The sequence below is a fragment of the Poecilia reticulata genome, chromosome 17, assembly GCF_904066995.2.
Source record: "Poecilia reticulata chromosome 17, P_reticulata-male-v2, whole genome shotgun sequence".
Classification (NCBI taxonomy): domain Eukaryota; kingdom Metazoa; phylum Chordata; class Actinopteri; order Cyprinodontiformes; family Poeciliidae; genus Poecilia; species Poecilia reticulata.
The window spans coordinates 8643214-8666769 of NC_088846.1; the positions used below are offsets into that span (position 1 = coordinate 8643214).

The 23556-nt window shown below is 38.7% G+C and overlaps 1 protein-coding gene across 1 annotated transcript; it reads right to left on the minus strand.

Annotated features, from left to right (window-relative positions):
• Nucleotides 1–5988: 5988 nt before the first annotated feature.
• Nucleotides 5989–23487, minus strand: tgm1l1 (transglutaminase 1 like 1). Its single transcript, XM_081597751.1, has 14 exons — nucleotides 23321–23487; nucleotides 19770–20056; nucleotides 19479–19670; nucleotides 16372–16623; nucleotides 13324–13442; nucleotides 12451–12558; nucleotides 12186–12363; nucleotides 10935–11073; nucleotides 10111–10303; nucleotides 9662–9815; nucleotides 9097–9381; nucleotides 8038–8198; nucleotides 7778–7914; nucleotides 5989–7681 (listed from the first exon to the last, which is right to left on the minus strand). Exons 2-14 carry the CDS (start codon nucleotides 20053–20055, stop codon nucleotides 7537–7539), a joined length of 2349 nt encoding a protein of 782 aa, XP_081453877.1. The 5' UTR covers nucleotide 20056; nucleotides 23321–23487; the 3' UTR covers nucleotides 5989–7536.
• Nucleotides 23488–23556: the final 69 nt, after the last annotated feature.

A 23556-nucleotide genomic window follows, 5' to 3' on the forward strand; every position in this document is an offset into this window, starting at 1 on the left:
CAATCAGCTTGCCTGTCTGTCAGTAAGAATCTACCACTTATCTTCATTAAGTTTGGTGCAGAGGTGGAGTGAGGTCAGAGGATGAACTCATTAAAAATTGACATGAGCCAGACTCACTATCTTTTAAAAACGGCAAGAGAGGACTGCTGGCCAGTTCACATGTGTCCTTACTATAACTTAAACCAACAGAAAGTATTTGAAGACTGGCCTTTAGAGTCATTGAGATGTAAAAACATGGTATAATTAGATTCTAAAACAACAATATAAATCTCAATTAATACCATGACATTCGTTAAGCTAGGAACACTGAAAAGATGAAAAACCTTTGCTTATTTCTTAGGTATTTCTTAGACAGAAAAATGTCTTTAATTTGTCAGTCAGTGTATAAATCCCTTCTCTCTCATCCTCTGAGCTCGGTCCTCTACCAGAGGCCTGGGAGCTTGAGGGTTCTGCGCAGTATCTTGGCTTACCTATTCTTACTTAAATCAGGCTTGTATGCTTTACTCAAGTCTCACTAAAATGTTTATTCAACTCAAGTATTGTGAGTAATGTACATGTTTGGCCTGAGAAAAGTACAAGACTACGTTATTTTGAGTAAACTGGATTTGACTATTTTTGTTACTGGAGTGAACGCTTCAGCTCAGCGGTGCGCAGGAAAGTGTGGGAAGCTTCCAGAACGTTTTTAGACTTGAACATTGAACGTCTTCAGTACTGTAAATAAGTAATTATTTTAATCCCAAATTCTTCTCTGCAAAATAAGAGCATGCATTTCAATCCTTAGACATCCCTAACACGATAATTATGAATAATTTCATTTTACGTTGCTTATGTTAATGAAAATGTAGGTTTTACACAAATTTAAATCCTAAATGTAAATTTAAATCCTAAATGTAATTTAGGTGATATTAAGTCATTCTCCTATGAAAATCTAATTAAAATTTAATATAATCACATCCTCTTTGATTTTCATATAACCCACGTTATAATAAACAAGTAAAAATTTTAATGTTGACCCATATGATTCTAATGCCGACACTTCAAATTAAAACAAAACAGTTTCAAAGTGATCTTCATCCTCCTTGATTCTAAATAAGCCCAAGTTTATTTAGAATCTGATTTCATCGTCTTTGGTCAAAGTTAAACATATAAAAAACCAAGTAATTTCTGAAGTTGATTTTCAACCGGACATTGTGGTGGTGGATAATCAACAGAGGAAAGCCGTTGTGGTGGATGTAGCAATACCAAGTGACTACAACATCAGGAAAAAGGAGCACGAGAAACTGGAGAAATACCAGGGCCTCAGAGAGGAACCCGGGAAAAGGCCTGGAATACCATACCAACTTTATTTATGAGGCACTTTATACACCAATAAATTGATTAAAAACAGAAGAAAACTGACCAGCAGTAGAAGGGTTAAGAACATGACAGAACCGAGCTGCAGCGCATGCTTTAGCTTTAGCACAGGACAGCGTTATCTCAAATAAAACAGGCATATACATAATGAGTCACCAATCACTAAATTAAAAACTGGTAGACCTTAAGATGAAACCAGATCAAGAGTGTGACCATGCTCATGGGTAGCAGCAGTCACGGACTGCACAAAATTAAAAGAATCGATAACATTAAGAAATGACTGAGCCATAGGTGAAGAAGGACGACAGACATTAATATTAAAATCACCAACAATGAGAACTCGGTCATACCTTGGCATGATATCAGCCATGAAATCAGAAAAGTCATTTATAAAGTTTTTGTTGTACTATGATGGCTGATAGACCGTCGCACACAGCACAGTGTGAGAGCTGCTGAGTTCAGATAGGCTAATCTCAAAGCTAATCCCAATAGTAATTTTTTACTGCTTACAAGTAAAACAACTTTTAAAAACAGTCACTATTCCTCCACCGGACCCCGACATCCTTGGAGCATTAAAATAGCCGCAGTTCTGCGGTTCAAGTTCTTTAAAAATGCTGGAGTCACCCAAACCACTTGTCCATTATTCTGTTACAAATAAAGCATTCAATCGATGAGAGGGAAAAAAATCCCTAATGATCAAAGTTTTACTTGTCAGTGATCTGGCATTTACCAAATCGAACCTGGCAGAAATCGGCGGGTCTACACCATCAGCTGGCGTCCGGTACTCCCAGCAAAGAGGCCGCAGGTTGCTAGGATTCACTCTGCGTTTACAGGACCGAGGAGCGCAGGGCCCCTCGGGGCAGTCACCTCCAAACTGGAGCAGTGGCTAAAACAGGATCCCAGGAACAGCATCAGACATCTCAGTACAGAAATGTGCAGTTCTAGGCACAGCCAAGATACTGCGGCTCCCAGGCTTCTGGGAGAGGACCCGAGCTCAGAGGATGAAAGAGTCCACCTGCGGGGGGTGAAAAGGGATTTGTTATAAATATGTATACATAATCTTTGTCTGAGTATCTTCAAGTAGGTTTGATTTTAACTAGTGTTTCACCCAGCAGTAAACTACATTATTTTTTTCTTATGTGCACAACTATCAAACATTTCCCAAATACAATGTGACCCCAACACTGAAACTGTGAGTTTCAGTAACAGTATATGTTGAGTAACTGAGGGAAATAACATGAACATATAATATTTAGGGCTCTCCAACAAGCACCATGATGTGCAGAAGTGCTCACATCCCATAACTATTTCTAGCATTTGCAATGCTGCAGCCACAAATTTCAAGACATTTTACAACAAAGATGATTACTACAGATCAACGCAAAAACTGCTGCATAACTGTAAAGTGTAAGAAAAATAATTTGCAAACTTTCTACCTTTCTGATAACATTTCAAAACTTAGAAATTTGACTCGTTATCTGGGCCCCGTCGGAGAACTTGGGAACAGGAAATTTAACAAGGCAAGTGATATCAGATCTGAACTTGTCCGAATAATATCAGATGATACATAGGGTGCTCACAGAAAGGAACATTTTAAGGCTGCTTTTAAAGCGGGTGCTTCTGCTTTTTAACAGAATTCCTTTAACTCAAAAGAGTTAAAGCCAATTCTTAGGAGTTTAAGATAAATAGTGTTTTTTTCTCATTTCTGCCTTTGCAATGATTCTGCTTGAACATCTCTCTCTGTAAATATTTCTGTCTTTGCTCTGTAGACTATACTAGTTATCACAAAACATTAGGCAATATCAAGAACAGTTCGTTATAACTACAAAATTTCTGAAGAAATTTAAACGGGGCCTGCCAAAGTGTGCCTGTCAGTTGGAACCCAGCACTCTGATGCTAAAAATTAGTCTCAATGCTAAAGTAAGCTACAATGTACTAAATAGCATGTAGAGAGTCACAAGCATGCAGAGTAACATGGATTTACTCCATTCAGTATATTAAAATTAGTGTATAAGCTGAAATTAGTCAAAATGGTGATATTTGCCTAAATGCAGCCAGTGGCATGTGGGCTATAACTAGCATGTTGTCTTACAATAACTTCCTCCATACAGTGTGCTAAACATGGTTAATAAATAAACAAAATAATTTTAGGAAAAAGGCTACTGTTAATGTGAGCAGTAGTTACATTAGCAATGTTTGTGATAATATTTGTGCACTGCTTTCTGATTTTTACTTTTGCAAAAATAAAAGTAAAAAGTAAAAAGTGCCACGAAGTATTGTTTATTTCGTGGCACTTGGTTACCAGTAAACACACTCATCTCTTAGCAACTGATTAGCAACAAAAATTGTTATTGTTAAAAAAAACATAAGATTTATTCTGCTGTTTTGCAATGCTACTTATTTTACCTTAACAAGAATTGTGCAGTTGGTGAATTTTGCAGAAAAGTTAATTCTTTTTGTCATTAGTGGTAAATATAACACAAAACACACATTCAACACAAAAGTAAAAATCTCAATGCAGTTCGTTTTCTCTTATCTCTTAACACCAAATTAATAATAAGTAATATTGTTTATAAAACACGAGCTCTTTCAAAATACTGCTTATCTGCTTGGACACAAGACATTTACAGTTCGTAAATTTTGCAAAAGTGAAAATCAGATGTTTACTTTGTGAACTTGGTTACCAGAAAATGCGATCATCACTTAGCAACAGATTAACATATTAGCAACAAAAATTCTTATTGATCAAAAAACATAAGATTTCTTCTGCTCTTTGGAAATATTACTTATTTTACACTAACAAGAATGAATTTTGTGAATTTTGCAGAAAAGTTTTTTTTTTGTTGTCATTAGTGGTAAATATATTTATTAAACAAACATTCAACACAAAAGTAAAAATCTCCATTTATACTTCGTGGCAGTTCGTTAACAGTAGAAAACCCGCTTATCTCTTAACACCAAATTAATAACAAGTTTTATAGTTTATAAAACATAAGTTCTTTCGAAATAATACTTACCTGATTAGATACAAGACATTTACCGTTGGTGCATTTTGCAATAGTAAAAATCCGAAGTTTATTTTGTGGCATTGATTACCAGTAAACTCACTCATCTCTTAGCAACAGATCAGCAACAAATATTGTTATTGTTCAAAAAACAAAAGATTTCTCTGCTCTTTATCTTACACTATTTAACAAGAACTGTGCAGTTGCTGAATTTAGCAGAAAAGTGTTGTTTTTTTGTTTGTTTTTAGTGGTAAATATATTGTAAAACAGACATTCAATACAAAAGTAAAAATCTGATTTATACTTCGTTGCAGTTCGTTACCAGTAGAAAACGCTCATCTCTTGACACAAAATTAATTGTAGGTGTAGAGCAATAGCTGCCTTACATGCATTGCATGGAAACATTGAAAAACAGTGTAAACATTGGTGTTTATGCTATGACAAAGATGTACTTTGTTTATTACAGGTTACTTCTGAAAGTGCTTGATTTCACTTGATTTTATTTTGGGGTATCTGAGTAATAATGCTGTATTCAAATGCACCCCAGATTTTTAAATAAAAAAATAAAAAAAAGTAAAATGATACGATTATTTTGATTCCCCAATAAAATATCAGGCTGCAGTGGTTTGATCTACCAATTAAACTATAATAAATAACCAATAAGTGAAACATGACAAACTGTGGCTCAGTTCAAAGGGTGTAAATAACAGTATTTTGTTGACTACTCCACTGCAGTGATGGAAAAAGACTTTATAACTGCAGATGGTCACATTACAGGGACAGCACAGATATGGAGGACAATTCACACACAGACTCCACTCTTAGCATTCATTTGACAGCCATACTGGAGCTAAAATGATATTTATATTTATACACCTTGTGATATTTCTTGGTATTTTTTCACTGAAGCACCACAATTTGTACCTTAACGTATTTTTTTATGGTTATATGTGACATAGCAAATTAAAGTAGAGTGTAATTGAGAATAGAAAGTGATATGTGATTAATAAATGTTTTACAAACAAACAAAAATAAGTGTGATGTTTATATGTAATCAGCCACTTTAGTCAGCACTTTGCATTTATCTCCATCAATGTTCCATTAAACCTGAATAGATTTTCTGTCTGTTAAAGAAAATCATCCAAACATCATAACGACATCACCAAGTTTCACTTTGTGGATAGCAGGTGAAGTTTTCCTAGCACAATTAGGGGTTCATCATAGAACAGATTAATGTTAACAGATTATTGGTGCGTGCGCTCATTTTTTAAAAAATAACCTCCCTTCTTAAATCTGGTAAATCTTTGTTGTGTTAAATATGTGCTTTGATGATGTAAAGACCAAAGCATTTGGGATTACATCAGCCTTCCTGACGATGAGATGCAGTTAAGGCGTGCCGTCTGTTTCAACTTGCACAGAAAGCCATACTCACTGCTCAGTAATCCTGTCATTATGTTGCATTGGGTTTTTTTTAAATTTGAGATGATGAAAGATGAACAACATAAAAAACGATCCAGCGAACAAAAAGAGTTTTGCAAACATCTTTGCAAAAAATGTGCAAAGATGTTTCCTGGGAGAAGCATAGTTCCATAGTCTTGTTTTAAAGGCAAAAATAAAAGGTGAAAAGATCTTATCAAAGTTTTAGTGAACTTTATTATTGTCACAACAAAATGATACAAAACCTCCCAGATAGATAATAGATAAATAATATTAGTACAGACAGTTTTCTTCACATTGTACACTGAGTGCTATAGTTCAAGAAGCCACAACAAGAAGACATTTTGAGAAATCAAGGATTCTGGATGCAAACTTACATCAAAAGCAGATTTTTTTTGGTTTGTTTTTTAGAATAATGCATGATCCAGTTCTCAGACAAAAAAAAAATAGAAAATAAAAATCATCAGATATCGCAACAATATGTTCAGACTTTGCTTAAGTTTATGTTTCTGCACAAGATTTACTGTTTGTACAAAAACCTTGTTCACAAATTGTTCTGGGGTAATGAATCTGATATTCTTTGATTTTCTCCTTTTGCTCAGCTTCTTTTTAAAATCCACTTGAAAAACCGAAGCCACTGGTCTAATCGGTAATAGCGCTACTGAATCGCATTGTTCCTGTTCTGTGCAATCACACGCTAACAGAGGGCTGACCTACAGTTTGCATGTGTAAATTGGCACTGAGGGCTATTTGGCCAATCACAAATATTTTAAAACAAAAGCATTTTTGGTGCAATCTCAATTTATAGGAAAATAATGTAGGCGCAGAAAAAGGGAAGTAGCTCTGACTGCAGTAAATCTAAATGAAGACATAAAGTTTTGAGATAAAGACCGATAGACTCAACCAAAGCCAGGTTCATGCCCTTCCCTAATGAGAATCGTATTGTTCTGCACTCCGGTCGTTGTGGTTTCTGTTTGAATGAGCGAGTTATCTGCAATGTGTGACAAAGATGTCGATGTTATTGTAACCAGATGATGGAGAGGCACACAGGAAATCCAGAATATCTTCTGGAGGGGAAATGATTTGCAATTCAGCAGTCAAACAAAGGTTATCTACGACTCTGACTTGGAACCTTTTAATGAAAAAAGAGGCACGAAAAATTCAACTTAAGCTTCGATTTCTCCGCCCTTGGTTAACTGTTTTAGTTTGTTTTTGTCTTTTAGCAGTTTAAAACGCTGAAAACAAAAGAAAGTGTTAGCAGACGTCTGAAAAAAAGCGTCAGTAATTTGCATACGTCCGTTTCTAGACCTGACGCGAGATTCTCCCTTCATTTGAGCCGTGAGAAGTTCATTTTGTCGGTAACTTTCACATTAAGACATTCTAAATGAACAATACACAAAGACATTATTTACATAACCACAGAGTGGCCCCACTGTGAACCTTCACAAGTTTTAGTTCAGTGTTTTACATTTCACTAAAATAGGCTTACATATTTAATACTTGTTAATCAAAGCCTGTGTTTCATGTTCCATGTATTCAATGCCTTCTGCATGCATGAGAGAAGTGATAGCATTTATAATAGATAAATAAAAAATAGTAATAATAATACTGATAATGCTACAGTGGTTAATCGTCATTTCATTGTTCACAATGACAAAATTGTTTACATTTGTAGGAGTAAAAAATAAACAGGACTGCTTTAGGTACAGGAACTTAGCACGCTTTGTAGAGTTAGAAGTTCTCATTGTTCGTTAACCATGATGTCAGCTACTCCATGCACTTGTGTGAGCTGTTTACAGTCAAGTGACGCCACCAGTTTTCTGGGTCCAGGTTGGGTGGGGATGAAGTGCTCCGTCACTGTTACTGTAGCTTGGCCTCCGACATCACTGAGACACGCAAGGAGAAATCAAACGTTAGTCGAAAAAGGGAAAAAGAATGGTAAAAAGAAACAGATACAGAAAAAAAAGAAGAAGTCTTCTTACCCTATGACCACTTCATGGCCCTTCTGGAGGCCCAGGCCCTCCACCCTGAACACGACATCCTTCAGTACACGTGACAGCGGGTTGGTGAAGGCAATCTTTGCTGACATCTCCTTACCAACCACAGCTTCACCCAGAGGCTGTTTTTTTTTAATGAAGTAGAAATTAATCAGAGAAAAGAAATTGAATTGAACAGTTGAACTGAATTTGTGTTTGCTATGCTTGATTTACAAAAGAAATGCAAATACAAAATGAGATTGTACCGTAATCTGGAGGTCAGGTGTACGGAGCCTGAAGGTTGTCTGGTTGGCCAACACTTGCTTGGTTTCACTGACTCTTCCAGACAGTGTCAGCATCAGAGCAGCCTGGTCCACCAACTGGTTCTGGTAGTGCTGGTACGGCAATAACCATTCAATAATCTTCTCTGTGTGTGGAGAGGAAAATACATTTTTACCAACTGAACTCTCCCAAATTTCCAAAATTACATTTTTGTCAGTACATATTTTTATCAGCTAACTCTATATGGTATCAGGAGATTTTTAGCAGCCCGTGTTAGCAAACTCTAAAGAGAAACTTGTATTGCAAACTATTTTGTCTGACCTAACAATGTGCTATAATTGTATATCAACATTCTCTTGATCCTACAGTAAGTTTTCACTTTGTCATTTTTGACCAACAGAAAATATTTTTACTATCTATAGATAGTAAGCATTGCTAGTTAATAGGAATATTTACAAGAACATTTACAGAAACATTTTTGCTCCAAGTCTTGACGTTGGACTGGACAGTTATGTTCATTCTGTGACAATTTTATGGGGGTGAAATGAAACAGCAGAAGTTCAATGAGCTCTAATGTTGCTTAAAGTCTCATTGACAACTAATGTTCTGCTCATAAGCTTGATTATTTATTCCTCTTCTTGTTAGTGTTATTTTCACATAAAGCCAGTTTTACACTTATTGCTGCACACACCGAACATACTGTGTACCACAGAACTTAGTAACATTCACAACCATATGATGAAACCCTTTATTTTAGTTACATTTATCACTATAACATGCTAAACCCACATGCTCTACTTTGTTCTTGAAAGCTGAAATGATTTAGGCCTGTTTAGTACTTGGACAGGAAAACAACTTAGAATAGCTCATCAGTTGTTATTACACTGAAAAATGTGGCAGGACTTAATTATCATAACAACATAAAATCCCGGACAAGCCCCCAATTTTTTAAATTTTTTTTTTGCAGATTTGGAAAAAAACCCCCACAAACATTAATTTGCATTTTAATAAACAACATAAAAAAAGAACTTTGAAAATCAGACCTTCATTGGGCAAAAGCTCCACGGGGATCTTGTCCTTCTTAATAGCGTTCTTCAGCACGCCAGTATAGTACATGACAGCCACCTGGCTGTGTAGAGTCGTCTGGCGGGGCTGTGAGCTCTGGTTTTTTACCACAATGCTCAGCTTGGCGTCGTTGCCCATCCTAGGCCCCTCGCCATCAATCTTCACCTCCACGCTCACATCCTCGGCTGCAGGAGTGCAATAGACGTCTGGCTTGCTGCCATACCGACAAGCTGTCTCCACCGCAATGCGCTCCTCCTCAGACTCTGCTCAGGAAGCGAATAATTAGGTAAGTGAACAGGACCATGTAAATTTACACCAGAAATCGTACACCCAAAAAAATGCAGACAGCGATACACATTTCCAGATTTTAAAATGCATGTGAAAAGTTGTGTAGTTTGGGAGGAATCTCTGGAGAGAAAACAATTTCTTGAAAATGATAATTTCATGATAGCAAAAGATATTTCTGAAATTATTCTGTCCAGCATTACGGCACTGCTGTAATATTAAACTGATATAGTTCAAGTAAAACATCCTTTTTAGTACCTTCTGGATGTTTGTACTGGTGTGTGATATCGTTGCGCTCATCAGAGCCCACAGCTTTGGTGCTGATGCAGTGCCCAATGGCTTTCTTTTCACTGTAGATCTGACCGAAAGTACCGTCAAGGTTCCTCTGCCAGTAGATTTTATCACTGTTCACCTGAGAGTCGAATACCAAAAAGGATTATCAGCTTTAACGATTGATGAAATGAGAAAACACTGTTTAATGCTCAGTTGTTTACAACTTGGAGGCTCGAGATACTAATTACAATGTTTTTAATTCAAATAGATGGTCCTAAATCCTCTAAAGGAGATGTTTATTGGCATCTCCTTACCAACAGCACTAAATGTTGGCTGTAAAATCGAAATAACAAGCTTCTTTAGGCAAAGAGATTATCTGCAAATCCTTAGAAGATTCTGTTTACAATCGGGATCTTGTGAAAAAGTCCGCTTACCTCAGCAAAGACAAAAGGCGTGTCGTGTTTGAGGTAGACATGACCAGAGCGGATGGCGTTGACAGAGGCCGGGCCACAGCGGAAGGTGCCCTGGCTCGTCTCTTGGGGTGTGGAGTCAACAGCCTGCCAGCCTCCGTTGCCAGGGGGTAGGTCTGGTCTGGCCATCCAGCAATCATTCCACACGTGGAAATTCCTACAGCCGAAAATGTTTGAGAGAGTACACTTAGCTCCGTCATTACAAAACAGAAGCATTGTTATTTATAAAGTGGACTTTTCATGCCTTTAATTTGACTGTTTTTAATGCAGGGGTTTTGGAAACAGGAGGTTTGATTGCAGATAAACCAAAGACGATGTTTTGATCGTCTTTCTTGCTTTCTTTCTAGTTGTTAGGGATGAAGGGTTTATTAAAAAGCAACTTTCTTCACACATCAGAAACACCAGAACATGAAAATGTTGGGGATGAATTGACTGGATATCTGGTTGCTTTATGGCGAAAACAATCCTATTTTCTCCATAAGTCATCTGTGGAGGAAGGAAGGGAGATTTTTCTTGTTTTCCCCAAGGATTATTTTATAATATGTGGATGGGGAGATATTAGTAAATATCAAACAGAACTTTGGGTTTTGTGGGTTGAAACGAGCTGCAAATAACCAAAGCACATGACTGCACTTAAGCATTCCAGAGTAAGGGGAGTGCTTTTGGAGAGGACCTAAATTTAAAGTCTGTTCCAGAGGTATGTATTTAGCAGCTGGCATTTTCACACATGTTCTTATGGTATGGACGTATGGAATGGTGACCTGTCAGTGAAAGGCTCAGTATCTTACCAGATAGAGTCACTGTTGAGGTGCTCAATTGGCTCCATGTTCTCGTCAAAGTAAACATCCGTAGTGAGGGACACGTCGGTGTCGTGGGCAGACTGGAAGTTGGTCACGCTACGGGCTGGTATGCCGAGGCACCGCAGCACTGAAAAACCAGAAGACAGAGAACGTGTCAAAAATGACGTTTGCGAGTACATTTTGTAATTGATCTGAACCGAGTGCACAGAGTGTAATACCGCATGTAATTTTTGCAGATTTCACAGAGTGAACTTTATTATTCTGGCAGAATGAAGGCAACACATGTAGCTCAGTTTGTGACAAAAGTAGCAGGTATGACAGGAATGCCAGTCTGATGGATTTAGGCTATAGATGAGCTACGGCCTGCTATCGGGGGCACGCGCTAAAGTCGGCGAGCTATCATGTGAGGTTCCCCGAATAAACGCACAGAGTTATAGAAAGAGCTCGTCACATGGCCTGGTAAGATCAGAAAAAATATTTGGACTCTTAATCTGGTTGACCGTTTGAGCTGGTGAATTCGAGAAGACATTACTCAGGATCCTCTCTCGATTCTTCAGACTCCAAAAAAACACGCAGAGTCTGCTCCGTCCAGATGCCTTCAAACAACTTTCACCTTCCACTCTGGTTCAAACACTCCCTACACTCTCTTACACACAGTTATCACACAAGCAGAGTTGAGTGATAACTAGTGATATTTACTCAGTTACATTTACTGGAGTCATTTTTAGTGAAAAAAAACAAACTTTTCTATGTTGTACTTTTCACTTTTACTTGAGTAACTTTATTACGAAATGTCGCTACAAACAAGCTTATCTTAACCAAATATTCGCCAGACACAGACACACACATATGCAGTTTTTGTTCATGTTGTATACTGAAAGAAACTGATTTGGAAAAAATTTTCTTTTGTCTGATTTTGTTATTTTGTAAAATTAATCTCATTTCAATTTTTAAAATACCAACGTTTCCACATAATTTTATACCTTGGTCCGTCTGTTGATGTAATTTTTAAATATTAAATGATTAATGTTTTGACCAGTACTTAAGTAGCTTTTTTTTTTTTCTTCATCAAACACTTTTTTTTTACTCTTACTTGAGACATTTATTGGACGGCTACTTTTTGCTTTTACGTGAGTAAAAAATATATTGAAAATATGTAACTTTAGTACAATTTTTGGCCACTCTACCCATCCTTGCCCACTAGTGCACCTTCTGTGTTATTTTTCTTCTCTCTCTCACCTGTTGTAGTGACACCAGAGAAGACCCAGCACTGGCCATATCTCACGGGTACTCCTGTGGACGAGTGGTACTTCCTCAGGATCTCCACGCTGCTGCTCCACGCTGCAGGAGAGACGCCGTCAGAGTAGTTCCCTGACCAGTTCCCAACCAGGACTCCGTAGTCGTCCTGGGCGTTTATCTGAAACACAATTTTATTTGCACTTTTTCCCCATTTGTTTTCATTTAAATCCCATAGTCTCGTGTATATTGTATGCATTTTGCTCACCATGGCAGATACGACTCTGACCACGTTGACCGGATCCCCTCGGCCAGATGGAGGCATGTCGCTCTTCTCCAAGACGAACAGACATGCGTCCAGGATTCCCTCATGAAACTAGCAAAAAGAATTTAAAAAGAAAAGCGAGATTAGATTCCAACAACTTGCATTTCCTGTTGAGTGATACATAACCAAACACAAAAAGGTTGTAACGTTTAATGTGGTAGAGCAACAAAATGCAATGAAGTGAAGAAATTGTGAAGGTGGGTGAGAAGGAAGCAAAGTTTTTCAAACTCTTTACACACAAAAATTTGAAAAGTACATCACCAACATAGATCAACAATGGTGGAGGGAGAATAATACTCTTTAGCAGAGGGCTGGGTAAGACTCAGAAAATCAGAGTAAACTGGAAAAGGTCCAGATCTAAATCAACTAAATTGTTTTCCAGTGATGCTCTCCACCCAGTCTGACTGAGCATGGGCCGTGTCTCTAAATATGTATAGACCTGCAGCTATAATTTTAGCAAAAAGAGGCTTGAAAAAGTTTTTGACATAAGGGGACTGAATACAAATTAACTCCACACTTCTCCAAAATGTATTTGTTAAAAAAAAAGAGAGAGGGAAAAGTGTTTTTTGTTACCTCTAAAAATTGGAAATTACTCTTAGCTGGAGTTGAAGTAGCTTTAATGCTACTTGTCCATACGCCATTCTGTTTCCCTCATACTTATCAGGTTCTGACAGACGAGAAGCTTGCTCTGTTTTGAGGGCCATGTGGAAAATCTCCCAAAATTTTCCACTTTATTTTAAAGCTTTAGTAGATGAGAGAACCCTTACAGGCTGACAGCGCTGTAATCCTTCATAAAGACAAGCTTCTAGTCCGTACCTGCCCAAAGTTCCACGTGCGGGCTCCGATTTGCTTCTCTGTCCCGTAGTAAATCCTCCCAGTGTCATTCAGCACATACTCCTTCCTCTGCTCTTCGTCATCCAGGAACACGGTATCCTCTAGAAAAATAAAACAAATACATGAGATATGAGATATTACTGTAATTGTTTGGATGTAAGACTTCAGGAAATGCAGCCGGCAGTTTTCAGATTTCACCCAATCCGGTAGAATCAGTTTCGGGCGTTGGCCCGTTCATGAAAACGACCCAAAATCTACGGTTTTATCAACAATCAATGACCAAACTGCTTAAGAATGTGACTTTTTCTCCCATTTCATTGGACCAAGCCCCCAAGGTCAGGAAACGGTTAAGAAACACAATGAATCCATGGACCTTACAGTGTGGGGCCCTCTGTGGCTTATGGGAAACGGCCTGTTTGGACAGAAATCTGTGCCACAAACTTGGGCGTGGGCCACTTCACATGAGCAACTTCTTTTTCCAACTTTTATTTTCCTCCCTTGCTATCAGCTGCGTGATTAAACACGAGTGGAAAAAAGACAGAGAGAAAAAAGATTGAACAGTCACGGGAGACAACTGGGAGAAAAAGGGGGAAGTTATGTTTAGGAGAGTAGAGAGGAGCGGGAAGGGAGGGGCAAGAGGGAGCAAAGAATGTGTGTTCGGGACTTTTAAAGGAGAAAACATGCAGAGGTGAAAGTGCAGGATCTGTCAGTCGTGACTGTTTCACTTCTTACAGAAAAAAATAAAAATAATTCCCGGAATGTGGGAAGAAACATCCAGGAGGATGTGAAGGAGGAGACTCAAAAACAGGACTGAAGGGAGTGAGGTTCAGGTCAGTAGATAGCAAAAAAAAAAAAGAATCAGGAAATACACATGGATGTGATAAAAAGCCAGGAAGAAAGCAGGTTTTCCCCAGCTGCACGGATCACTCCGAACTCAGCCCTGTGGCATTTTATACAGTAATTGTTGGATTTAGACTTTTTTATGAGCACGAGGGAGAGCTTGGGTTTAGGAAGAAGAGATTAATAGGGAGAGAGGTGGATTGGGCTCACCTCCAGAAGAAGCAAAACCATAATGAAAGACAGCTTTTTATTCTTTTTATATCAAGCTCAGGTTTGTTTGTTTTTTTTAGTTTGCTCCACTGCACATGGTCTTCTCTCCTTCAAATATCCTGCACGGATCATTTGCCAAACCCATCCCGGTAAACAATGAAGCTCATTTTCTTTTCTTATCTGAATAAAATAATAAGTGCTGCCTATGACGAGATAAAACAAACTCTGATTTTCAACAACACAGCGATTCATCCAAGAGAGGCTAGGAGTTTTAGAGCCGTAGCTAAAGGGAGATTTAACACTGTGAAAGTGGGTTTCCACTCTACTATTTTACAGTGGAGATGATGTGTTCAGGGGAATGTACAGAATGTACAGATTAATTTTGGAAACTAAAACAGCTAGTTTTCCTTCTTTCTTTTTTTTTTTTTTACAATAATGGCTTTGTGTTCATCTTTCTTCCATTAGGGCCAGATTTGTTGTCTTGTTGACACATTCCTCCACCTGACCGGTGCATCTCTGCTGTCGCCCAGAGTTACCATGGGTCTCCTTTCAGTCTTTCATCCCTTTTTCAAGGCACTAGAAATATGTATGCCGCAGCAAAGGACTTGATATTTTCAATCCCCTTTTGGCAAACAGACTTCTCAACTCAGTGAGAGGGAGGTGTTCAGAGAAAACCACATTATGAAGCGTCGCATCATTAAGCGCCTCAATTTAACAGCAGAAAACGGGAGGCTCATTGAAATTCTGGCATAAGTCGGAGAGCAAAATCGTTAATCTCCGATGGTCCTGCAGATGCCTGAAAGGCGGCAATAAAAAACACCCACAAGTCACAAATGCGCTTTCCTCCTTCGCTCTGATTTAAAGGTGTGTTTACTGTGCACGTCGCAGCGACACACATACCGAACTCTCGATAAAACCGGCTAGCCTAAATTTAACAAGTGAAATATTTGAAGAGTAACCAGTGCTGACACACTGTGCCTCGGAGGAATTTCATCTAGACTAATGTAGAGCAAAACAAGAAGTCATCAGCATTGATGTTGTGATGTGGATTTTCCGTCAGCCCCCACCACCTGGCACCCCTAAATAAAATCAAGCTGACGTCCCAATAAAAGGAATTTGTAAGCAAATTCCACCTGTGTGTAATTTTATGTGAATTTAAGTGCAGCTTCTCCGTTGAAGGTCTTGAAGGTTTAGTGAAGAAAAAGCTTCACATAACATAGCAGACATGGCAGCGACAAAATTGTGTGTCTATAATAAATTACATAAAGGCTTGTAACAGCAATGAGACAAATTGTGATTTTTTTTATTTTTAAATTCAAGAGGTGTGGACGCTTTAATTTCAGGCTCGTCCTGGATGAAGAGCATATTTTCCAAACTTGTTCCATTTACATATCAGATTATTTGCACATGAGATTTGCTACGTTGTCTGTTGAGGAAACGGTCAGAGCGTGGCGGAGTGTGTAAATGTGGCACCTTATGGTCCGTTTCTCCTCAAAAGCAAACTTGTTTCGATCTCAAACGCAGCCGCACTTGAGAGGCCCAACCAAGTGTGCCAAAAGTTTTGTATCACAGCCAGGGAAGTTACATAACTCACATTCTTACTCACAGTCATGCTGCTGCTGCTGCTTGATGGACAGCAACACACACTTGGATTCTGCTAAACTTTCTCACTCATCTGAAACGCTATATCAGCACTCGGAGATTAAATGTCCAAACAGTCGACTATTTTCTTTAGGTATTTGCTGTCAGTCTGATTAAAATGTTCCTATAGCACTGTAAAAATGATATACTAACAACACTATTCTAGAACATTTTCCAGGCATGCAGGCTAAAGCTGCCTTTCATTTCCTTCCATGTTTGTCTCCTCTTATCATCTTGGACCAGCCCTTCTTTTCCTCCTCTCCTCCACATTTCTACCATACCTCCGTGTAAACCCTGTGCCCCTGTTCCTCCCTCCCTCCCTTACCGCCTACTGCTTACCTTCACACCAAGGGTTGAAGAGGATGACGATGTCCTTGCTGGGGTTGTGAACTGTTGGCTCCTCGTCCTTCGCCGACTGAGTCGTGACAGTGAGGCCGAACAGGCCGATCACGGCGTTGGCCGGGGAGTTCACGGACAGCTTGACCTTGTTGCAGGTCTGCTCTGTGACCTTGGCCTCCCAGCGCTCGTCCTCCAGGTGCTCCACCAGAGGAATGATGACGTGGGTTCCTTTAGACACAATAGGCAAGGGACCTACGAGGCACAAGACCGAATGTATTTTGTTGGATACAGATTGGCTTATTTGGAAAAAAAGCTGCATTTGTTCTGGTAGTTTAAAACTCTTCATAGTTGACAGTGCTGGCCACGTTTATTTACACCTCCGCATCTCTAAGATGTGTAAAAAGCATTAAAAGCAATTCATCTTTTCTTGTAGCAGCATAATTTCACTCAATATTAGTCTTATTCCACAAAAGGAAGACAAAGACTGCTAAAGTCCCAATGGAGATGAACAAATTCTATGTTTGCATTTGTGATGGTTGGACAGAAAAGTTTATTTTTTCTGGAATTACTTCCAAACATTCAGTTTGGATGTACTGCCATAGTCAATAAATTAAAACATCATTGAAAAGTGAATTCATTTCTGTAGCTCTACCCATTGTGAGAAACACACAGACTGATGTTTTCAAGCCTTCGTTTCTATCAATGGCGTTTATTTTCCACTTCCAGCAGATGAAAACAAGACATTTAAGATTAGAATATTACACCAGATCAATAAAAAAAACATCTTAGAGAAATATGGCCCAATGAAAGGCGTATTTAATACCTGCTTAAAGGTTATTATTTTATAAGCTACTTTTAATCTTATAAACAAACCTCAAGGGATTGCATCTTCTGAAATATGATTGTATCTAGCATCCAATGGTTGCTGTGGAGATTTGGTGACTCCACCAGATGGTATTCTGCTGCATGTCTCTCACCATTCTGATGGTCTGCTTTAGGTTCAAATGGTTCATGGCGTTCTGTCAGTTCTGTTGTAAAATATTTATCATATATGAAAATAAACCCATTTTTCTCGTCTCACAATTTCACTTAAGATGCTTTCTTTTTTTTTCTTTTTTTTTTTACTTCCCTTTGAGATTGCAGCTAAATTTTTCCTTTTGATAAAATACAATAAATTGCAGCACAGAAGAGACAGATAACAGCAGCTTCAACTTGGAAAAAAATAAATGTAACAGTCATGTTATCTGCTTGATAACATTAAACTCCAAACCACCATCTGCATCCCAGCCTCTCCCAGCTGTGCACAATTTTTCTAAGCAAGCCAACCTTTAAGCCTGGAACTCTTCCAAGGCATTTTTTCCATTTGGAAAACAAAGCACAAGTGTTTGTGTTTCAAAAGCTGTTTAAAGTTTTTTTTTTTTTTTTTTTTAACACGACCTGTTTTTTTTCTTATTGGCCACAAAAAAGCCCACTAGCCACTCTGAAACAATCTGAATACTTAACATTAAAGCCTTAACTCTGCTAAACTTGGCTGGGGGATCATATTCGTTTGACTCTTGCGTTAAATTTATGGAGAAGCTGTTATTCCCCTTTCTGACTGCATCCAGGACTCCTTGCCCTTCCTCTCCTCCCAATGAATATTTACGCAAAAAGGAAATCTAATAGAAAACAGAATGTCTTGTCTAAAGAAACAACTTGGTCTGCAAAAGAAAAAAAAAATTCAACCTCTGTCCAGTTGCCCAGAATTTAGAAACTCGAGCCGAGTCAACCACTTGCTGTAAAAACATCCCCTTCGAATGCAACTGAGAAAATCACGGTAGTTACCTAAGCCATGGTTGACAGCAAACCAGTGCCTAGCAGTGATGTAATGGCAGTTTATTTTCGAGTGCGTACTATGAGGACGGTGAATTCCAGAGGGACGGTGTCTGGTGTCCTGATGTCTGGAAACTGTTAACTCAGAGGAATGGTTGGGTAGAATCCAAATGCTGTGCCGCAGCTTTGGTTCGACTGCAGCTCAGCATGCATGTGGTAGTTATACATAGTGACCACACTGCACATAAGCTGGGCTCACTGACAGTATAAGTTCACATGCAGATAATACTAGTCACACATGCAATGGAAACACTATTTTTTTTTTTGCTGTTTTTTGTTTCTTTAACTTTGCATTGTTTTTGTCATCAGACGTCCCATTTCTGTGCTGCTACCACCCACTCTGTTCCACAAACTAGTGCACAATTATGGTTAAATTTCAAATGCAACAGCTATGACATTTTAGTAAACTGTGGTAGAGGACTGGCTGTGTTTGTTTCATGGGGTTGTTTTAAGTAAAACCCACTCATCTAAGAGAAAAATGTCTCCTCCCGACCCGAAACACTGCCACTCGTCACTAGTTTCTGAACTTCCCGGTTGAGAGAATCAGTCACGCTGCATTGAAAACAAGATCTCCAATAGCACTGGGGTTCCTCAGGGTTGTGTGTTCAGTCCACTGCTTTTCACACGACTGCTTCCAGTCATGAGGGAAATGAGCATCTGCAAAATCCATCGATTTTACAGCAGCTGAACTCATTTGTGGAGGTAATGAAGATAAAACCAAACATTGAGGCCAAATCGCCTGATGATCAACAAGGAACAAAACAAAGATGTTCAACGACTTCCAAACTCACACTCTGGTGTGATGCACATCTAAATACAGTGGACAGAATTTAGATGTGCATTTGTTTGAGATGCTGAAGAGGAGAAGAGACGTTTACAGAAGATAATGATGGGAGCAACGAAGAATAATTTAACTGCTTTCACCTTCTCCTGCAGGAACAGTTTTTTGTACATTTCCAGAGACTCTTCACTGCCTCTCTATAAACTGCTGCCTTCAGGCAAAGCAGCAGACTGCTGCTCAGCTTTCTGCCCCACTGAGCTGCAGTTACGTTTTTATAACTTTACGTTATTTTCCTTATTTAAGGACACAGGACCATGCTGAGGAAGGAGCTATCAAAGCTGGGACCACTGTGTCAATAAGTTTGGGAATAAGAACCAGAGAGATTCAGACTGTACCTTGGAAACCCCACTACAGTAATATTTCTTCATGTTTTTTGGGGGTTTTTTTTAACTACCTGTTTTCAGCTCCAAGTGCATTTTATCCGTGTCAGGACTGAAAGGCCTGTTGAACTCTATCTCCATCTGGAAGGCCTGTCCTCTACGGATGATCAGCTCGTCCCCGTGGTACAGATCGGTGTGATGCTCCGTCCTGTTCGGACCACTCTTGGAGCTCAGGAGGTCCACTGAGCACACTGAGAGCTTGACATCTGAGAGACAACAGGAGGATGAGAGCTTAAAAACATTTATTTAGTTAAGTCTGGTTTTGCTCGATTGTTTCAGAATGTCGAACGAGACTTTGATTCTACCTCCGAATTCCTTCATTTCTCCATTCTCAGGCTTTGGCTTGGCAGGCTCAGGCGTCGTGATCGGGGGCTTGGTGAACTCCACCTTATCCGTGATATCGTAAGACTCGCTGTTTTGACGCTTGCAGCAGCACGGGCAGATCTTCCTGAACCAGCGACGGCAGCCTCTCTCCTCCTGCTTCTTCCCCACTTCGCTCTGAATGGTCAGCTCCACCCGAATGGGCGGGGCCGCTCCGGGGAAACGCCCGATTTCCGACGAGCTTCGAACTGTCAATCGCTCACCTGGCATTCTGAAAAATGAATACATTTTTCTTTTTAAAAATTGGTATTTTATTTCCAGACAAAAAAGTAAAACACTTAATTAAAACTTACTGAACACACAGCTGCAACCCAGCTGTAATGCCTATTTTTTGTTAAACAGCAGTCGATTAACTCAAAATTTACAAACCCTACTCATAACCCTGTAATGAAGAAATCAAAAAAGGAGGCTTGTTTGCGTTTCTCCAAAAACAAACCAGACAAAAGAGTTCGGATTGGAGACATTTTGTTGCAGTACATTTCATTCCACCTCTGCAGCACTTTGCGTGATTAAGCCAACATCTGTCAAGCTCTCTCTCTCTCTCTCTCTCTCTCTTTATTTTCACATCATGAAAAGGTCAAATGTCTTTTTTTTCCATCTTTTCCCACAATTACTTCGTATCCAAATCAGACTCTCAGGCATTCCCGAGGCATTAAAAGAGATTTTGCAGACCTTGTTGCGTACACTCCCTGTGTGATCTACCATAACTCTTACGAGCAGCTGGATTTCATTTGCCGCACACCCCGCATGCACATAAACATAAACTGCAAAGTAATGTAGCTTGTGCGATCACGACGTCTTTTAGCATGCCTGCAACCTATCGGTAGTTTAGATTCATTTGGAGAACATTTATCTTGCTGTCACACCCCAGATTTAAAACAAAGTCAAACTAGTCAAAGACACCAGAACTGCACTTAAAAAAAAGCATTTTCATTTAATTATCTCTATATAAGAAAAACCATCCAAACTTTACAAAGTTGTAAAAATCATTTACGTCTAATTTTGAGCAGATGTAAGCAGTGAACAGTCGAATGCATCATTAGTCATTAAACAAAACCTAAGCTAATTTGCAAAAAAAATAAATAAACTGAATAAATGGATGCTTCCATAGGATTTAAGGAGGCATAGGAGCCTGGCACTTTCAGTAAGATAACTAACTTAGAAAATCATAATGTTTTAACAGTTTATTGAAATGAAATAAGAGGTTCTGTCAAAAGAAAACAAAGGCGGAAAAATATTAGGATTGACTTTCGAGAGAGAATTGGTGCAACGTCTAAAGATCTGGACTTTAACTGCGCTCAGAACTTTCTGTTTTCTAATTTTCATTCTGCATCGACGTTGTTACACTCACCACATTTCCTCCACGATAGACTGGATTTATTTTGTGACAGTACTTCAAACATCCTATATTGCCTATGCGTTACTTAGAGCAATTAGCCTAAGGTTTTCTTAGAACTTTGCGTGATTTGCTCTTGCTTCTGCAGCAGCTACATTTTTCATTTCCAGTGTATGAACAGCATGCCTCTCTTTTTGAAAGGTAGTTCTTCACTAACTCAATTGCTGGTGCCACGTCATGGCTGATTTGTTACAACTCAATGTAAAGCTTAATGTTTGATGCATGCTAAGGAATTACAAATATGGCGGCTAACTCTCTGCTTTGTTTCCAACTTTCAAACACAATGACTTCATCTAAGCATCGAAGGTGTACATTTTAGCTTTGGTAATGTTTAAACTCCCCCCTGCTTGTAGACATGAACCTCTTGGCTTCAACACAACAGATTTGGCTCTTAAAGAGATAATTACATTTTTATTATGATTTTTTATTTTATTTTTTTTAATGCCCTGAATACTTTCATGTGCTTTGCTTTTTGTGCGTTTATGAAAATTCCTCCAAACTAGCCAACCAAAGGTCAGTCTTTAATTGAAGACATGGGATTTCCTGAGTTGCCTCTTGAACAATAATTATCTGTCTTCATATGTTATCATTTAAAGTGTTTCTGGGATGCCTACCTTCTGTCAAGATCCCACAGTTTGGCACACCTCCAGCTAAAGACCAAATCTGTGTTTAAACAGACAAATCCACTGATAGCCTCCACTTATATGTCTCAGGGCTTTCTTATTGATTTCTGTGTTTAAATATTTGTATCGAGTGTTTCTGAGATATCTTGGCAGGCTGATTTGGGTAAAGGGCAGTGGTAGTAAAGCTATGTAGCAGAGGCCAAAGGTCAAATGCATGTATATGTGCGTGTGTGTGTATCTGAGTTCCTAATCAGACAGCAGCTCTCTTCCTCCACTGCTTTCCACATCAAACGTACATTAACAAAACATTTATGCAAAATGCAGAAAATTATCTCCTACTCATAACAGTAAAAAAAAAACCATAAAAACCTACAACAAAAGTTGATGTACTTGACAGTGTTGATCTTTTTTTCTAATACTTTAACGCTCCTGCTTATACTGCGGGCATCAGCTGAGCCTGAAATGAAGCGGTCTTCATCCTTTTGTCCTCCCATTCAACTCAATATATTGTTAATGATGACAGATGACTGGACCTGAGTGTTTGGTGATGTGAAGCGTACATGCAAAGCATCTATCTGCATTGACATGTCAAAAAGCATTTCAGTAGTTCGTATGTATGATTCTCCACCTTTTTTATGATGAGTACTGTCACTGGGCGATAGGTTTTCCAACTACCATCAAAAGTTGGACTCTTTCCTGCATTTTTGGAGTAAAATTCTGATCATTCCTAGATGAAAATTTCAAAAGGAAAGACCTCCCTTTTCACCAACCCACCCCTAAAGATGCTGTGAGCTGAAGGTGAAAGTTGCATTTGCTTGCTTCCTAGTTTCTAGATAGATAGATAGATAGATAGATAGATAGATAGATAGATAGATAGATAGATAGATAGATAGATAGATAGATAGATAGATAGATAGATAGATAGATAGATAGATAGATAATGTTACGTGTTACTTTCAAGAAAGCGAATTTTAATCAATTTTAAGAACTAACAGCCTACGATAATTTCAAAATGGAAAACATTATCAATACGTTTATTTTGTTTTAAAGTATACCAATTAAATTCTTAATTTTTGGTACAAAATCGCTCGTTTTCAAAAACTTGCCCTAAAATGTATGCATGTTGAATTCAATACGGGCTACAAACAATACTCTGTCGTTAAAAATAAAATAAAATTGAAGGAGAAGCCGCTGCTCGCTGGCTACAACCCAAAAAGTGATGATAAGACTTTAACCAACGACTTTCAAACTGAATTTGGAAAATGAAGAGAGCAGAAAACAGCCGGTAGTCTGAACAAATTGAGAAGCTCCACGGTTTGCGAAGATTTCATAAATTGGCATCACACATTATCTTAGATTTTACGTCCTTACAGGACACCAGAATAAAGCTTCGTTTGAACATAAAACTGAATATTAAAAAAAAACATCAATAAAAAGAGGTTGAATCGAATCTGACCTGGCTGGATTCTTCTTCGTGTCAGCGGTGAAAACTTCTTATTCCTCCTGGGTGTCAACGCGGCGCTCTAATAAAGTTTTGCTGAAAACTTTTTGTCGTGACGTTCGCCGCTCTCCGTGTTGAATTTTTTCATGTCCAAGAAGGAGCAGCAGCTGTACTTAAAGCGAATACACGCCCCTCTGCCTCAATGCTGAGCCCCACCCTGAGGTGCAGTGGAAGTCACCCCACCCTGAGGT

Coding starts and splice junctions, on each gene's coding strand:
- tgm1l1 (XM_081597751.1), bottom strand. CDS start 20,055: ATGCCAGGTGAGCGATTGACAGTTCGAAGCTCGTCGGAAATCGGGCGT. Junction 12,364..12,450: donor TCAGAGTCGTATCTGCCATG/GTGAGCAAAATG, acceptor ATTGTGTTTCAG/ATAAACGCCCAGGACGACTA. Junction 8,199..9,096: donor GGAGCTTTTGCCCAATGAAG/GTCTGATTTTCA, acceptor CTCCACACACAG/AGAAGATTATTGAATGGTTA.